The 17,971-nt window shown below is 32.4% G+C and overlaps 1 protein-coding gene across 1 annotated transcript; it reads right to left on the bottom strand.

The window, feature by feature from the left end:
* Window positions 1-504: 504 nt before the first annotated feature.
* Window positions 505-1,671, bottom strand: LOC149531402 (uncharacterized). The gene has a single exon (XM_089810487.1). It carries the CDS (start codon window positions 1,206-1,208, stop codon window positions 1,053-1,055), a length of 156 nt encoding a protein of 51 aa, XP_089666613.1. The 5' UTR covers window positions 1,209-1,671; the 3' UTR covers window positions 505-1,052.
* Between the last annotated feature and the right edge of the window lie 16,300 nt (window positions 1,672-17,971).

Below are 17,971 nucleotides of genomic sequence, written 5' to 3' on the forward strand. Positions count from 1 at the left end.
ACACCCCATTTTTTCATATTGTTGAGGTCTGCAATAAGTTTACCCAACAAAATTTTGGGTTGGAATAAGTTTGGGAAAAGGAATTTTATAATTTTTCCCCAAGCCAATTTCTTATTGCCACAGGAGACAGTTCTCTCATTTGGTTATGACTGTATGGTTTTGGTAGTTCTATTTTGAAATAAAGTTTATTGTGGCAGTGGACTGAAGGCCGTTTGTACTGTGTATTAACTATGAATTAAATGCATTTTTTATCTCCTCTGGCCCATCGTGTCCTTTTTAAAAAATTTATACTGAAAAAAGTCAATATCAAATACTCTGAGAGAATTATTAATTGAGTTCTTATTCTTTCTATTTTTTTTACATTTTCTAATTGGAAAAAAAAGGCAAAATTGGCTTTAACCAATGAGAAGAACAAAAATTTACTTCTATAAACAAATTTAAAAGTATACAGCCACAAACTTTAGAAATATGTTTGTTAAACTCTTAAAAAAGAAGAGAAGGGAGTCAAACAAAAATATTAGTTCCTTGCTTTATATTTCAGGTAGGGACTAACAAGTACTAATAATCCCAAAGTTTCATATGTCAAAACAAGTTTTTTAAATAAACACCTTATTCATAAAATTATAGTTCATGAATAATTTTGGAATATAGTTCTACAAAATTTACAATAATCTATTTTGACAAAAACTATCAATAAGTTTTGAAAGACTTCAAAAGTTCTCTCAAATCAGAACAAAAATCTATAAAGTGGTACAATAGTACTTCGCTTACTAGTTCCAATACAAAGCTGAAGTTAACCCTAAAAAAAATCATGCCAATTGATGAACAAAAACGTCAAAAGAACATCACAGAGCAATCTGACACAAGATATCCTCTGAAACAGTACAGAAAAGAGGTGTTTTTCAAAGCTAGCCCTTCTAACAGTAAAAGTGGAACTTTCTGAACTATTCTCTACAGATCGACTGCTATGCGTCGCAGATCTCTCCTAAAACTCTCCAGATCTCTTCTAAAACTCTTCATCTCCTTTAAAAAGGAAAAGAAAAAGCAGAGAATTATCTACGATTCACTGGAGCAGAGTGAAGTCTTCGAAGAATAAGCAGGCGAATGCGCTGCGGAAAAGGCGCGCCATGGATAAATTGAGCCATTAATCTAGCCACGATCAGCGTATACTCCTCCATCCACTGCGCTAATCTTACCAGTAAAATCATCACGGAACTCTAACAGATGTCTCCAACTTCAAACCCTAACGCAAGTCTCGATTTTCAAAACCCTAACAGAAGCCTGAAATCTCAAACCCTATCAGAAGCCTCAAATTTCAAACCCTAGCGGAGGCCTGAAATTCCGATTCCGAGAAGCTAAACAAAACAAATTCAGCGGCAAAAAGCTGCAAAATTTACTGGTTCTGGAAAATCTGTGTCAGGAGGGAAGATCATAGAAGAAAGATTTAAAGGCTTCTTTGGAAGTTTCCAGCCTTACAGGTGTACTGAGAGGTTTACCTATGAATATAAGTCGGCTGCTTTTCCTGTAATTTCATGCGGCCATTTCTGACCCTGTGATAAAGCATTCATTGCATTTGGCATATTTGAGACCATGCGATTCAACAGACAGAAAATGTTAAAAAATAGCAAAGTGCGAGTCTTCTTTTTATCATTAGTTTCGGATAATATCCTTTTTTTTTCATTAGTTTGGGATGACCATTGTTTTAGCCGTTTGTTTTGGAATTTGTAGTTTACACGTGGCGGTAAAGAGAAGATAAAAATAACGTCGTTGTCTTCACAGGTGGGCACAAATCCTAACCCTATTTGCGTTATGATTAAAAATAGCTCATGCTTATCATTTATAATGGATGAACATTTGCCCCATTATTAATGGATTACATTTAATACATTAAATTGTAGTTGATTTAATACATTAAATTATAGTTGATTTAATACATTAAATTATAGTTGATTTGATTATTTTAATTTATTTGTTATTGCACAAGTCAAGTATTCATTGAAAATTTAGTTAAAAAGTTAGGTAGTAAGGACTGGTAGTCCACAAGTGGATTGTTTAGATTACTTATTCGCAAATGGTTTTGCAGCAACTAGTTTTAGGTTTTTGGTTGATTTGACTTTCTTGAAATGATGTGTAATGAATTTTGTTGATTTGGCATTATTGAAATGATATAGATTTCTACTTTACAAGTGGATGTATACATGTATTATATTGAGATTATTATGGAGAGAACTGTGTAATGTGTCTTGATTTTACAAGTACTTTTATAATTTTTTAAATTATTATTCTTATTTGTATATTCAATTTTTTTTTTTAAAATATAAATTTTGATGATTATAGAATATTATTGCATATTTTAATCGAGAGGGGTCCAGGGTCTTGCTAAATGAAGAACATGATGTGATTGTAAGGAAGCAAGGGTGAGTGTAATTGCTTCCTATGCTAATTTCGAGGAGATGAATATGCAAATTTAAAATTATTATAAGAACTTCAAGAGGCAAATAAGAGCATGAATGAAGTTACAATGAACACACATAACCCAATGATTTATTGTAGGGTTCTTTGCTAGGTAGATTGCACTTTGACCGTCACCATAAATTGTCACTGCACGCTATTTGAACTCTATATCTAAACGCAATCTCTTGAGTCAAATGACTTCCTTACTAGCATGAGTAGCTACCATATACTCTGCCTCTGTAGTGAACAAAACAACCACTTGTCACTTGCTCATCCAACTGATTGCACCACCAAACACATATGCATCAATGAATCTTCTTCTATCAAGATCTCTAGCCCAATCTAAATCCACATAACCTCAAATATCCAACCTAAATGTTATTTTCATGTCCCATAAGAACATATAGAGTACTCTAATGTACCCTACAAGTATCTAAATACTATTTTTATTATATCCCAATGTGTTTTTCCTAGATTAGACATGTAACGAGAAAGAACTCCTACTGCTTGGGCAATAAATGGTCTTGTACATAGCATAGCACACATCCAACTTCCAACAACACTCTGTATGGTACTCAACCCATGTGCTCCATCTCTGATGATGATGTAGGACATTATGAACTAGTAAGCTTCGTTCCCATTGTATCAAGATCACACAAAGGTCTAGGATCTTGCATATTGAATCTTTTTATATAGTGCCAACATAGTTACTTTGGCCTATCCTAAGCTTTCCATTGTGTCTATCTCTTAAAATCTCCATCCCAAAATGTGCCTTGCTGCACCAAGATATTTCATTTCAAACTTTGGTTAAAGATGATATTTTAGTGATGCAATCAAACCCTTTCCTTTGCCAATACACAACATGTCATCAACATATAAAATGATAACTAGGAAATGATCACCATCATATTTGAAATATATAAAATGATCAAATTTAGACCACACAAATCCCAAACTCAACACATATGTATCAAACTTTTGGTGCCACATCCTAGGACTTTGTTTTAAACCATACAACCATACATGAATTTCTTCAACTTACAAACCATCAGGTTTATACTCAAGTTTGGGTTCCTCTTCTTCCTTAGACATCTAAGGACCTTGATTCAACTTTCTCAAGTGTAGTAGGAAATTGAATCATATCTTTCTTTTCTTTCATGTGTTTCGATTGCTCTAACATAGAAGAAGGCTTAATTTATCTAAAAATAACATTTCTTACTTAAAATACTTTTTGTGCAACATGATCCCAAAGCTTGTATCCTTTCACACCATAACTATATCTAATGAATATACATTTAACAACTTTTTTATGCAATTTAACTACTTCTCCATTGGCACATGAGCATATGTGTCAGAACCAAAAACTCTTAGATGTATAAGTGAAGGTGATGTAGCAAGCCAATCTCAACTCACAGAGAAATTAATAGATTCATAACAAGACACAATACAGATTCAAACTCTCAATTCTTCATTCCTCCAAAACTCCTTATACATGGATCTCTAACTCCATTAAATAACAACTACCACAAAAATAGGAAATTTCCAAATTTGGTAGATTTTGACAATAGGAAAATATGCCATTTTTGGTAACTTCTTAAAAACCTCCGAAAGAAATTTTGAAGTTTCCTAAATCCACCCTTTGAACCAAAGAGGCAAATTGCCAACTAATCTCCGAAATTTAGAAAGAAATTTCAAAGTTATTTGCAAAGCAAAAAAATCAAAAAACACCTCAGATATTTTAAAAATGAAATTCAGAGGTCAAGATTGTTAGGAATAAGGTGTCTCAACCTTGTATAATTCCTATTCTTATTATTTGTTTTGTAAAATGTATTTCTTGCAAATAATGCTGATGTGTCGACATCTTGAATTGTGTGTAAGGAGATCATGGCTAAAACGGCTATGACGGATTCCTATGACAAGTAAGAGCTATGTTAGGAAGATTAAATGACAGGTGAAGACATGTGGCAATTGATAAATTGGAGTACTGTACACTCTACCCCAATAGTGGGATTTGAGGCATCGCCTCGAAATTTTTTTTAGGGTTCCTATTTTCTCAGAGAATGGTAAAACCCTAATACGGTTTATCTTTGGGAGTAGCCCTAAAGTGAAGTGCATGTTATAAGCATTTTTAGGGTTACAAAGAGAAGTGATGTGAGAGAGTGTATTGTTGGTACTGTGAGTTGCTATTGGAGTCTTCTGTTGTCACTGTTGAGCTTGCACTACAAGTGTATTGTAACCTTTTGTTGAAGATAATACATTGTGCAGGTTCTAAAGGGGTGGGGTTGTTTTACCGAAAGGTTTTTCTCCACCGGCAAATCTTTGTGTTATGTGTTTCTTTCTCTATCTATTTTTATGTATGCATTGTTGGTTGCAATATTGTTGTTGTTTACAAATCTGTAAGTGAAAAGTTTTAGAAGGATTTGCACCATACTTTCCTTAAGAGATTAGTGTAGGAAGTTGTTTCCGTACCTGAGTTTCATTACAAAGATGGAATTTATGGCTCTCAAAAAAATAGTTGAAATGGCCCCAATAAAGCTAGCTGAGTTGAAATCCACCTCAACTATAGATTTTGAAAAAAATCTAAGAAAACTCATATTCGAGTCAAAAATTATGACTCTTTGAACTCCTTGCATCAGAAGGCTTGTGACATGACCATGCTTCTATTGGTATCTTATCAACAAGAGCTAAACTTGGAGACCTATTTATTAAGTAGCAGGAAGTGGCTAGAGCTTAAGTCCATAATCTTTGTTCCAGTTCAACACCACTCAACATACTCCTATCCTTTTCTATCAAGGTCTTGTTCATTATTCCATCAACTCCATTCTGTTGTGGAGAATATGGAGTTTTCTTTATGCCTCTTAAAATCACAATCTTTACAAAATGCATCAAAAGCATTGGAGCAATATTCACCGCCATTATCTGTTCTTAAACATTTGATCTTCTTTCAAGATTACAACTCAACCATTTCTTTAAATTCTTTGAAATGACAAAAAACTTCAACTTTATTCTTAATAATATAAACTCACGTTCTTCTACTAAAATCATCAATGAAAGAAACATAATAAACTATTCTACCAATAGAAAGAATAGCAGCTAGACCAAATACATCCAAATGGATTAGATCCAAAATACATGAAGACTTATAAGAACTTGAGTAAAAATAAATACAATTTTTTACCATAGATACAAGGGTGCGTGCACCAACTTGGTGTACAAAAATTTATACACCAACTAAAAAAAATCAAATTTTCAATAACCCGATTGAATTATTTCAAACTAAAAATGTAGTCAGGCTTGGTAACCAATCCTAGCCTTATTACATATAATAATAACCTAATCGGGATTTTGTAACTCAATTAGGCTTTTTAAATCCTTTAATTGTAGGAAACCTAATTGAGTTTTATAAAACTCGATTGAGTCATTGAAAGCTATAAGCTCTTTTTAAAACGGTAGGTTTGCTCATTTTAACACCTCAATGTGCACATACAGAGCTTGGGGAGAAGAAGCAGAGAACTTGGTCAGGCTTTGATGTGTTTGAAGCCATTTAAAACATTTTCTAACATGTCACTTCACAAACAAGGTAATTTTATATGTTTTTTTGCTTATATTTAACTCCATGTGGTCCTATATGTTTAAAAAAAAGGTTTGTAATATATTTTTGTATTCTTTAATAATTTTATTATCATATGCATCAAAGATACCAAGGAAATAAGTTAGACATGAAACACCTCCTCCTACACAAATAATACAATCAACCCCCAAAGCACAAAACTCTCCATTGACTACGGGACAACCACAAAACCCTCCACCCATTGCAACAAAGGCACACAGCCATCCACTCAGTGTTCCCCTTCAACAACCACCATCACCTATAAACCCTCCACGCATACCACTAGATCATGTAAATACTGTGCAAAAGGACCTCATAAACCACCTTACACAAAATACCTCTCACATTACCCAAATGGTCAATAGGTTAAGGTCATCTACTCTTTCTCACCACTCAACCCTGATGGATACAATTGAACAAATGGCCCAAAATGCAAATGAGGTGTCTAGGGAGGTTATGAAATGGGGTTCATAGAGGGTTAGGTTTCATGCATTTTATGTCGATGGATTATCATATTAGCTAGTGAAAGATAAGAACATCAAGTAAGGTGCTATATGTGCTCTTTTGGAAACAAGCATAACTTTTCATATTCATTGGTGCACTCACACTAGGATGAGATCATCTTTTTGGGATAGGTGGTATATGGTATTTGCCTACCACTGTCTAATAATTATGAGGTGCCTTCATATTTTTTGAGAAAGCTATACTGTGAGTTCATCCTTGGCAAGAAACCAAATTACTTTGACATCTGTGAGTTCCAGGATAGATGGAAAGGCTCTGTGTTGGATAGACCTAGGGGCCGTAGAGTGGTACCACGATATGAGAGGATATGTACAACATGAAAAACCATGTCTCGTGTTGTGGTCCCAATAGTTGAAAATGAGTATATTGATTTAAAAACTCTTCATGTAGTTGCATCAATGACAGATGGCATCATTCAACATGGCTCATAGTTAGGTGGTATTACCTCACCTACGATACCTCAACCATAATCTGATGTACCTTTAGGGCATTGTGGCCTGTAACAACTTTTTCATCATCACCTGTATCACTAGTGTCATCCTCACTTATGCCACCTACATCGTTATTAGATGCATCATTATTGTCTTTGGAGCCCAATCAACATGTGTGTCTAGTTGCTAGTGCATATGTGATGGGTTGGATAGTGATGCAACTTAGGATGGATTGACATGCCATCCATGTGTACATTGCAAGAAGACCAATTATGCATCTGAAGGTGGGGATTCCATGCTCACAGATGATTTGATGACAATGGTATTTGGTGGAGAGGAAACATGGGTATTTTATTATTATTTATCACATGTTATATAATTAATCACCTAAATATCGCAAAAGTTAATAATTTTTTATTTTATAGGACACTCTCGATTGATATGTAAATAATATGCAATAGAGGTGCAATGTTAGGAGCAAGAACACCTGACATAAAGTTTTTAAAATATTCTTAAAAGTACAATAATACATTGGCTTCAGAATATTATTTCTTAATTGCTATGACACTAACAATAAAAAAATCTCTAAATGTTGTTTCTTAATTGTTATGACATTATCCAAACCTATTTGGTCCAAGGCTCCTTGCCATTACCTTCTAGACTTTGAAACCTTACATAATTCCATCCATTTTATGTCTTAAGATATAGTTTTCTTTTATATAGCTTTCAACTATCTACATCTTCCAATCCTCCACCTCATACAGTATCACCCAAGTTTCTAAGGAGTTTTACAACGAAGCCAATAGAATATCCATCTCCAAGTTAAGTTGATCAGCCATGTCATCTAATTACATCATGTGAGGTTGCTAATGTTGAAACCTTTCCATCTCCCACACTCATCATTTCTTTTCCATCTCCCATAACTATCATTCATCATTCATCCACCCCACTTATAAATCCCCCTCCATTTCCTACCATTTTTTATACCCTTTTTATATATATGTTTACATCTCCTACAATCACTAAAACCCTCCCTTTCATCAAATCCATTCACATCTCCTACTCGTAGTATTACCCAAACCCCATCTAATGAAGGTCATGACTCCATCCTCCATATACCCATCCCCATCGAAGAACCTACCAAACTCTATATCACCTAGGGTGTCTTGTAGGAGTGTGGATGTCATGAATCTACACTTGTATTTCTTGACAAGGTACCAAAATTTCATTTGTATCTCTCTTCTCCTTCTTGTTCTCTTTGTTTTAAATTTAGGCCTTGTAGCCTTTTTGAGCCCCATTTAGGCCTTTTTTCCTATTGTCCCCACCTTTTCTAAGCTCCATTAAACATCTTAGAACCGTTGATTTTGTACCTTTAATCACCCACTACAATGATCAAATCCCTTATGTCAGGGTATACAAAACAATGCTTATGATGAAGAATGATCAATAAAACATTCTTCTTATGTTTTTTTGTCTCATATGATATTGTTGTCATTCTTGTGCCTTCTTTCCACTTACAATATTATCTCATATTTCTAACAATGCTCTTTACTATTTTATAGGGCTTATTGGGGGCTGAAATATCTCAAGTTGATGATGTCACACTTTCTACCATTAACTTTGGCCTTGAGAACTATGCAATATCATTTTTTGCACACATATCAATTTTACAATTTGAGTTGAAGTCATGATGTATCTTATTAGTTCCTCTTAGGTTATTTTTGTTTCTTCTTTAGGGTACCCACATAGCTCAAGGTTAGGAGAAAAGAAAAGAAAAAATAGCAAGCACATCTAAATGCAAAAAACTATTAAATAAAAGTCAAGTTTACATTTTGAAACTTATTATGAATGAATTTATATACATGTAGTCAATATCAATGACTATGATCTAACTTGTTTGTTGAATATATGTAGGAAAAAAATGATTTTTGTAGAGTTGATGAATGCACCTAACATTGTTAATGCTCAGGACAAGGAAGAGGTAAAATTTCATATTTTATTTCAATTAAATTTCATCACTATATAATAACATGTTATGATTTTTCATCCAAGAAATAGTCAAAGCTACCTCATTAGTGGTGTTGCTTCCTGCAAGTATAGGACATGCATCTGAGGTTATGGTATGCATTTATTTAATGTACATATTAAACATTTGCATTTACAAATGAGTACATGTATTTTTCAATTTTATAGTAATTATCAATAATTTTGGGTTATTAACACGTGATAATTATATTTTAGCTATTACCTCACCCTTCGCAACTTCATACAATTTTTTTCTTATTTCATTTTGTTAGGAGTCCCAAGTGTCAATTATGGGGTTAAACATGACAAATGCCAAATGTAATGTCCTCTTTGAATTTACTTCCAAACACTCTTAATTTCTAATTAAGGTTCTATGAATAACTTTGAGTATTTATTCTATACTTGAAAATATATGAAATTTGTAAGGATTTCCAAATTCTTGAGTAATATATATACACATAAGAGATGATAACTTCTTATGTAAGATAAAATATATTTGCAATTAGGAATCTCTCCTAATAAAAAATCAGTTGTACTACTCTCTTATTTATAGATTTATGCCTGTTTTACTTTATTGGTAAATCAAACTTAAAACTTATTATCAATATTCTCTTTATCTATTGATCTTCCTTATGAACTTAGCCCCCTTGTGAATTCTCCCCAAAATCATTATGATTTACACATTAGCAAAGTTTATTGGGACATTGTGAATATGTTTCAGTCTTGCATATGTCTCAGCTTCCATCCACAATATTGGATATGCTCTTCTGCCTTTATTCCACGTCTGCTCATGCCAAATGGAACTCGGTGATGATGTGTCTATTGTACCCTCACATTCTAAGTTTCACACCTTCTTAAATGATTACAATCCTTGATATGCTCCCTTGGACTTTTTTCCACGTCCTTCATATTGATGTTGATGTGAAACCCGATGATGATCCTGTCTGTACCGTTTTTGTCTCCACATAAATACCACTACATCTATCTTGAATGGACATGTCCTTCAATTATGCTCCATCGGTGGGTAGGTTTATGTATTATTAATTATATTTGTTAGTGTATAGATTTATGTAATGATTTAAGTTAGTATGTATTTTGTTTATTGGATTTATATTTAAATGTCTATAATATATATAGACATTAATGTATATTACTAATAATGTTTATAATTATTATTATTATGAATGATATAAAATAATTAAGTAGAATAAATAAACTATAAATATTTATCTTTTGTGAATAATTGATAATAGTATATATTGTAATCATTTTATTCAGTTATTATTGTAGGATTCCCTTTTAGGAGGGGTCATGATAGTCTCCCCTTCTCAAAATTGCTTGTTCTCAAGCAATATTATTCATACACAAGCTCCTTCATAGACAAAACATATTTGCATACAAAAGGCCTAGAAGATTTATGAGATATACATCTTTAATGAATGAAAACATGGCACAAACTAGTCACATGAATGCATGAAAACACAAAGCATACACAATGTAGATAGATCATATATTCTTTATTGATTTATAATTTATTTTTCACAATGAAGTAGAGTAAAAGGAATGATTTACAAAATATACTTCCCTAGTAAATTTTTTTTCATCATGGATCCTACAAGAACAAGTAATCATTAGCATACACATATATATAATATCTCCAAAGAAAAGATGAGTCATGATAAATTATTTTTAGACCAATATCCTACCATGCCCAAGAGTGAAACTTTGGCCCCATTGGCCCTAATGGAAGGCATCAATCATCCAATGAGGTGGTCTACTTGGAAGACTCTTAGTTGAATTATCTTGACATGATGTCAATATTTCTTAACTTGACCAATCTAATCCCAAGAGTGAAACTTTGGCCCTCTTGGCCCTGATGGGAATATTCTACTATTCCACCAAGGTGGTCTACTTAGATATCCATCTTAACATTATTTTTCCAATCTAAGCCCAAAAGCAAAACTTTGGCCCTCTTGGCTTTGATAGTAACACTTCAACATCCATCAAGGTGATCTACTTAGATGGAAATCTTATTCTTCTTAAATATCCTACCTAAGCCCAAAAGTGAAACTTTGGCCCTCTTAGCCTTGATGGAAACACTTGACATCCATCAAGGTGGTCTACTTAGGAGGTAATATAATTCATTAATTATTATAATTCCTTCCTTTTTATTTTTCATTGAAGCACCACTAAAATTGTAGCTCATCTAGTTTTTGTCAGTCTTTTGCATCTTCATTACTCTCTTCATTATGTTTAGACCTCTTGTTCATCTTTCCCTTTACTTCCTTATCAAGTGTGACATCCATTCTTTGAGTGTGGCTTCTCTTTCCACATATATGTCCTGGTCCCCAACTTTCCTTGCAAAAAAAGGCATAATTTTTTTCCTTTTAGTTCGTCATGATAGCTTTTGAGCTCTCTTCTATATTTATGGCCATGTTCCCATGGTTCCTTGCAATGGTAACATAACTCATTTTTCTAGGATTCCTTGGAGTGATTTCTTTCTTTTTCACAATGCTTGGAATGTGTGCTCAGTGCATGGTTCTTAGACCTATCCTTTGTTGGGTGCATATCAAATTTTAATGCCTTTTGGATTGCATCTTCTAATTTTTTTGGTTCATGTGCACCCACTAAGCTCTTGATTGATTCCTTTAGCCCATATATAAATAAATAAGTGAGTCTCTTTTGTTATATTTCAAGTATCGTGGCTGATAACCTTTCAAATTCCCTAGCAAATTCCATCACTGATCCTTCTTGTCTAAGTAGGGTTAATCTTTTGAAGTACCATTCTGGATCTATTCGATCAAATCGCTTTACGAATTTTTTGGGTGAACTTGTCATAACTCTTAGTTTGTTTATGTCCCTAGTTGTTAAGGCTATGTTGCCACCAATCTTGTGCTACTCCTCTTAAATGAAGGACACCAAATTGAATATCACCTTTTTATCTCATAGGATTTAATGAAAGATATATGTATCCAACATTTGTACCCATGAGTGTGTTATAATTCTTTCTGATCCTTCAAATTTTGGGAGACTCACTTTATTTATCTCCTCTCTTAGTCCCTTCTCTTGGTATATCTATCTCTTTCTATTAGATAGCGACTTCATCTGGGCATCACAATAGTCTTTAAAGGGTATTTTGTACCTAAGTTTAAGACCAATTTTAGAGTATTCATTTATAATGTCATTTATACAATTTACTTCATTTATCCCATCCTAATCTTCTTGTTCCTCTCCAGGTAGGAAGGGGGGTCTTGTGGGTCTACATTTTGGTTCTAGCATATGTAATTGATTATTATTATTATCATCATTCTCGGATTGGTGAGAATTTGTATCCTTCCCACTTTTGTTTATATTATGAATAACTTCTAAGAGAAGTCAGTTTGTTTCACTTTGTTCGGTTATAGCTCGAGCATTTCTTTCAGTTTGTTCCATGAGTACTTGAGTAGTTTCGTTCATTTTTTCCATGAAGGCTTTCAATTCATTACTTATTTGGTTGTTCATGTTGGTGAAATGTTTCTTTCCTTCCCTTTCTAATGCTATTTGATCTCTTTGGTGTTTTTGCATTAGCTACTTTCCACAGGTTGGCAAGAAAGATGTTCTGATACCATTTGTAATGTCCCCTTTGAATTTACTTCCAAACACTCTTAATCTCTGATTAAGGTTCTATGGATAACTTTGAGTATTTATTCTATACTTGAAAATATATGAAATTTGCAAGGATTTCCAAATTCTTGAGTAATATGTATACATATAAGAGATGATAACTTCTTATATAAGATAAAATATATTTGCAATTAAGAATCTCTCCTAATAATATGTCATTGTACTACTCTCTTATTTATAAATTTATGCCCCTTTTACTTTATTGGTAAATCAAAACTTATTATCAATATTCTCTTTATCTATCGATCTTCCTTATGAACTTAGTCCCATTTTAAATTCTCCCCAAAATCATTATGCTTTACGTATTAGCAAATTTTATTGGGACTTTGTGAACATATTTCGGTCTTGCATATGTCTTAGCTTTCATCCACAATATTGGATATGCTCTTTTGCCTTTATTCCATGTTTGCTCATGCCAAATGGAACTCGATGACGATGTGTCTACTGTTTCACACCTTCTTAAATGATTGCAATTTTCGGTACTCTCCCTTGGACTTTGTTCCACATCCTTCGTATTGATGTTGATGTGAAACCCGATTATGATCCCATCTGTATCATTTCTATCTCCACATAAATACCGCTACATCTATCTTGAATGGACGTGTCCTTCAATTATGCTCCATCGGTGGGGAGGTCTACGTATTATTAATTATATAATTTGTTAGTGTATAGATTTAAGTAATGATTTAAGTTAGTATGTATTTTGTTTATTGGATTTATTTTTTAATGTCTATAATATATATAGACATTAATGTATATTACTAACAATGTTTATAACTATTATTATTATGAATAATATAAAATGATTAAGTAGAATAAATAGACTATAAATATTTATCTTTTGTGAATAATTGATAATAGTATATATTTTAATTATTTTATTCAGTTATAATTGTAGGATTCCCTATTAGGAGGGGTCATGACACTAGAGGTATGAATGTAAATTCTTAGATGAAGTCTCTCATGATCTCAATTTGGATTTCTTGTGTGTATGATAGAAATCCCTACCACCTATGTCTATAATGCTAACATTTTAATCTCTTACCATGCAAGTTGTGCCTCAGATTAGCACTATTTCATCAGTGGTTATGCCTCTTACTAGAATGAGAGATCCAGCTCAGACTGTAGTATGTATTTGATTTTTTACTCGATTTAGAAATACCTAACCCCTACTCTAGAACTCTAACATTTTATCACTTACCATATCGGTTGTGCCTCATATTACCATTGATTCACCAGTGGTTGTGCCTCATACTAGCACAGGCGATCCAGCTTAGGCTATAGTACATTTTTTTTTTACTATATTTAGAAATCACTAATGCCTACTTTATAATTCTAACATTTTATCGCTTACCATATAGGTTGTGCCTCATACCAATACTGATTCATCATTAGTTGTGCCTCCTACTAGCACAAGAGATCTAGCCCAGGCTCTAATATGTATTTGTTTTTTTACTCTATTCAAAAATCCCTAACACCTATGTCTACAACTCTAACTTTTTATTACTTACCATACAAAATGTGTCTCATACCATCATTGTTTCATTAGTGTTTGTGCCTCCTACTAGCATGAGATATCTAGCTCAAACTCTAGTACGTATTTATTTTTTACTCTATTATAAATCCCTACCACCTATGTCTACAAATCTAACATTTAACCACTTACAATATAGGTTGTGCCTCATACTAGCACCATTTCATCATTAGTTGTACCTCCCATGAGCATTGATTCATCGATAGTCATGTCTTACATCATCACTCTACCTCATCATTTTGTTAGGAGTCTTGCTTGTCCATGAAGGAGCCCATTACTAAACAACTCAACTACCAATGATTTACAACCCAAATTTTAGTTATTTTCATATTATTTTTAGATAAGATATTTGATATAGCATTTCAATTTTTCTGTGCAGATACTTGACAAGCCATGTATTACATCAAAGAGGCTCAATTTTGATGATCCAACACAATCATAGACATTTAGATCTATGCATATGTAGTTATGGTCATTACATGATATATATATATATATATATATATATATATATATATATATATATATATATATATATATATATATATATATATATATATATATATATATATATGACTTGTGTATTGTTTATATTCAATAATTGTATTGTGCACATTCAACATTTGTATTGTACCTATGAGATATGGCATCTTTTTGTAACTATATGATTGATATGACACAACTTTGTTCATTTTGCTATACATTAAACTTGAATTTCCATCCAAGCTGTTCATTATGTCAATACAAAGTTGTACTTCATCTTACTTTCTTTCAATTAATTAAACATGTGAATGTTCATTATTTTATATTAAAATGTAATATTTTAATCAAATTCAATTTAACATGTACAATCAAACTCATATGTGACTTATTTTGATGTAATAAGACATGAAAAGTAAAAATATGCAATGATTTATATATTTGTGTCAAATTATTAAAATTGTGCACTTATTTTAACTTGTTTTCGGAAGCCCTTCTTTTGTGGTTTGACCCCCATTTGGCATGCGTACTTAAGCCAACATGGGAAAGGAGTAACCAAGGGAAATAGGTGCTCTTACAATGTTGTTTATAGCTTGTTAGGTCTTCTAAGATATGTATGTGTTAGTTCCAAAAGCTTTTGTAAGAATTTTTTGAAACTTCTTGTTAAGAGGTCCACCACAATAAGGTATCAATTGAATATTAGTTGCAATAATAAGGTTAGACTAATGAAGAATATGCTTGTGTGTCTCAAAATCCTCAAATAACTACGTGCTAGAATTCTTGATAGGGTGCCTGCATTTAATTGTAAAGATAATTTAAAGTCAAAATTCATACATGAAACATGATAAATTAACTTAAAGAGGTCTTCATGCCACTAGACACAATTATACTACCTTCTAAGTGATGTGCTTGTCACAACGACAGATCCTATTGGGTACTCAATACCCTCACCATCAATGACTATAGCTATCAATTTCTTTTTGGTCTCAATACACCAACATAGAAAGTAATCAATTCCTTCTTCATTATTCTCATCTGCAATAACTACATATACATGACCTTTATTATATGGAATGCCAAGTTAATGCCAAAATTGAAATGGAGATTGAACTATTTAACAACACAAAAATTTCTTTTAATCAAGTATTAAATTGATAAAGTATCTGGCTCAACTAGGTCAAATACATGGCCAAAATCTATTGATGCTTCAACCTGGTTGAACTGTACTATTATAGGGAGTTGATATGAATCAATTGGATACAAAGGTATACAAGACCATTGGTCAACCCACTCTTTTAATTCAAATTCATTCCATAAATTATGCACACAAGAAGAGCAAAAGCATGCAATGTTTCTAGCATGAATAACTAGTGACATTGCATTTGGACCTCTAATGCATGCATCTCACTTGATCCTGTAAGTGTACAATAGTCTTTAAAAAATTCAATGTTAGGTTCATATATGAACCAAAAATATCTATAAACCATAGAATTATATGTATTACTTGACCCTATTGTAGAGTTGCACCATTGTACAATTGTTTCAACATTTTTTAATGTTCACCACCTTCATATTTTAATTCCTTCCTATTGAAAGCTCTTTTCACACATGCTCCAACACCATCATGCTCTCTCTTTCCATGTCCCATGTCATTGAAATTCCAAAAATGTTGCACTCCACTTTTTGCATGTATCCTAATCAACCAATACAATATCCTTGTATTCTTAAATTGTGCAATGCAATTGTCTAACCATATTATGTGTTTATTGTATCTTACATCTCTTTCCCTCGAATTGTCATATAAAACTTTAAAACATCCTTGTAGAAATTTTGATGAATGAGCTCAATCATTTTTGGTATAGAAGTGATACTCTCTTAAAACCTTTATGTCCTTGTCTATGCTATCATGTGCATGAATAAATGCCATGTGTACAAAAATTGACACTTGTATAGAGTTGAAATACATTGGTTGTACTTCATTTTGAAGTTTTAGTGTATAGTTTTCAGCAAAGTCAACAACTAATACAATTGTACCTAGGGGAAAAGTGTCCTTACACAACTTGAATTTCTCATATAACCATCTAGCTCTGTGTACATGATGTATTGCACTCATCGACTATTTTCTCTTGATTATTTTTTCATAAAATCAACTACAAATACATCATTTTTTACTAACTCACACCTTTTTAATTCTTTTTCATCTTTAACACCATATGTAATTGACTTGTACTTTCAAAGATAAACTAGTTCCTTACCAATTTCATGTGTTCTATCTAGATGTAGGCATCTATGCAAATTTTTCAAACCACCACATTGATGGCAAAAGCCTTTCAAACACACAGTCTTATAATAAATGCACTCATCATCTCGTTCACATAGTACACTTGCAATAAATTATTTTGGTGAATTAGGAGGTACTTGTAGACCACATTCCTACAATATATCATTAGTATGCAAAGTACAACATATATAAGAATAAACAACATAATGCATAGAAAACTCAACATGAACCCTACAACAACTTGTAGTGCATGTATGGTATATCTTAACATAGAATGATTGGTCATCTCAAAAAATCTTCAACTGATTTTAATTTGAGGAAATATTTCAAGAAACATTTCATAAAATTGTGTATGAACCATATCCAAATATTGTTTTACATGTGGCTTAGAGTTTGTTTTTCCAATTCATATTTTGACAACATCTATATTATTTTGTGAAGCCCTTGTATTGTCACACCAAAAAATTTCAATTGATGTTTTTTGTACATCAACATTGTTCTACTTATCCTTAAATATTGACTTGTTTTTCTTATTATATGAGATTTCACCATTTCCTTTCGCATTGTGGTTGATGTGAGGACACATAGAATGGTATTAGCATCTTTACTACATGATTTTGAATCAATGGATTGTTATGCATCAAAGAGATTTCTAAGAATGGTTGTTTCACTACTATTTTCAGATGTTATTAACCCCAAAATTTTCATTGTCTCTCTAAAATTCAGACTTTTGAGCATTTCAACCACAAGTTGGAATCTTCTACTTTGATTTAATTTTTCAACGTAGTTATTCCAAATCTTTTTAACAATTCTTCTATAATTTTTTTCGACATTTTATCATGCATTGGCTTCAAAATATTTTCATCAATGTCAATTATAATTTTTGGTTTTCTATGAATTATTCTAGGAAATGTTGATGTAGGTGCATAATCTATATTATCATTACTTGCATTATGTGCATTTATCATGTC

This window comes from Cupressus sempervirens, chromosome 11, assembly GCF_028749045.1.
Source record: "Cupressus sempervirens isolate cs-2001-9-10 chromosome 11, ASM2874904v1, whole genome shotgun sequence".
NCBI lineage: Eukaryota > Viridiplantae > Streptophyta > Pinopsida > Cupressales > Cupressaceae > Cupressus > Cupressus sempervirens.

What these genes read in the sequence shown, in the direction of transcription:
- LOC149531402 (XM_089810487.1), bottom strand. Translation starts at nt 1,208, where the DNA reads ATGATTTTACTGGTAAGATTAGCGCAGTGGATGGAGGAGTATACGCTG.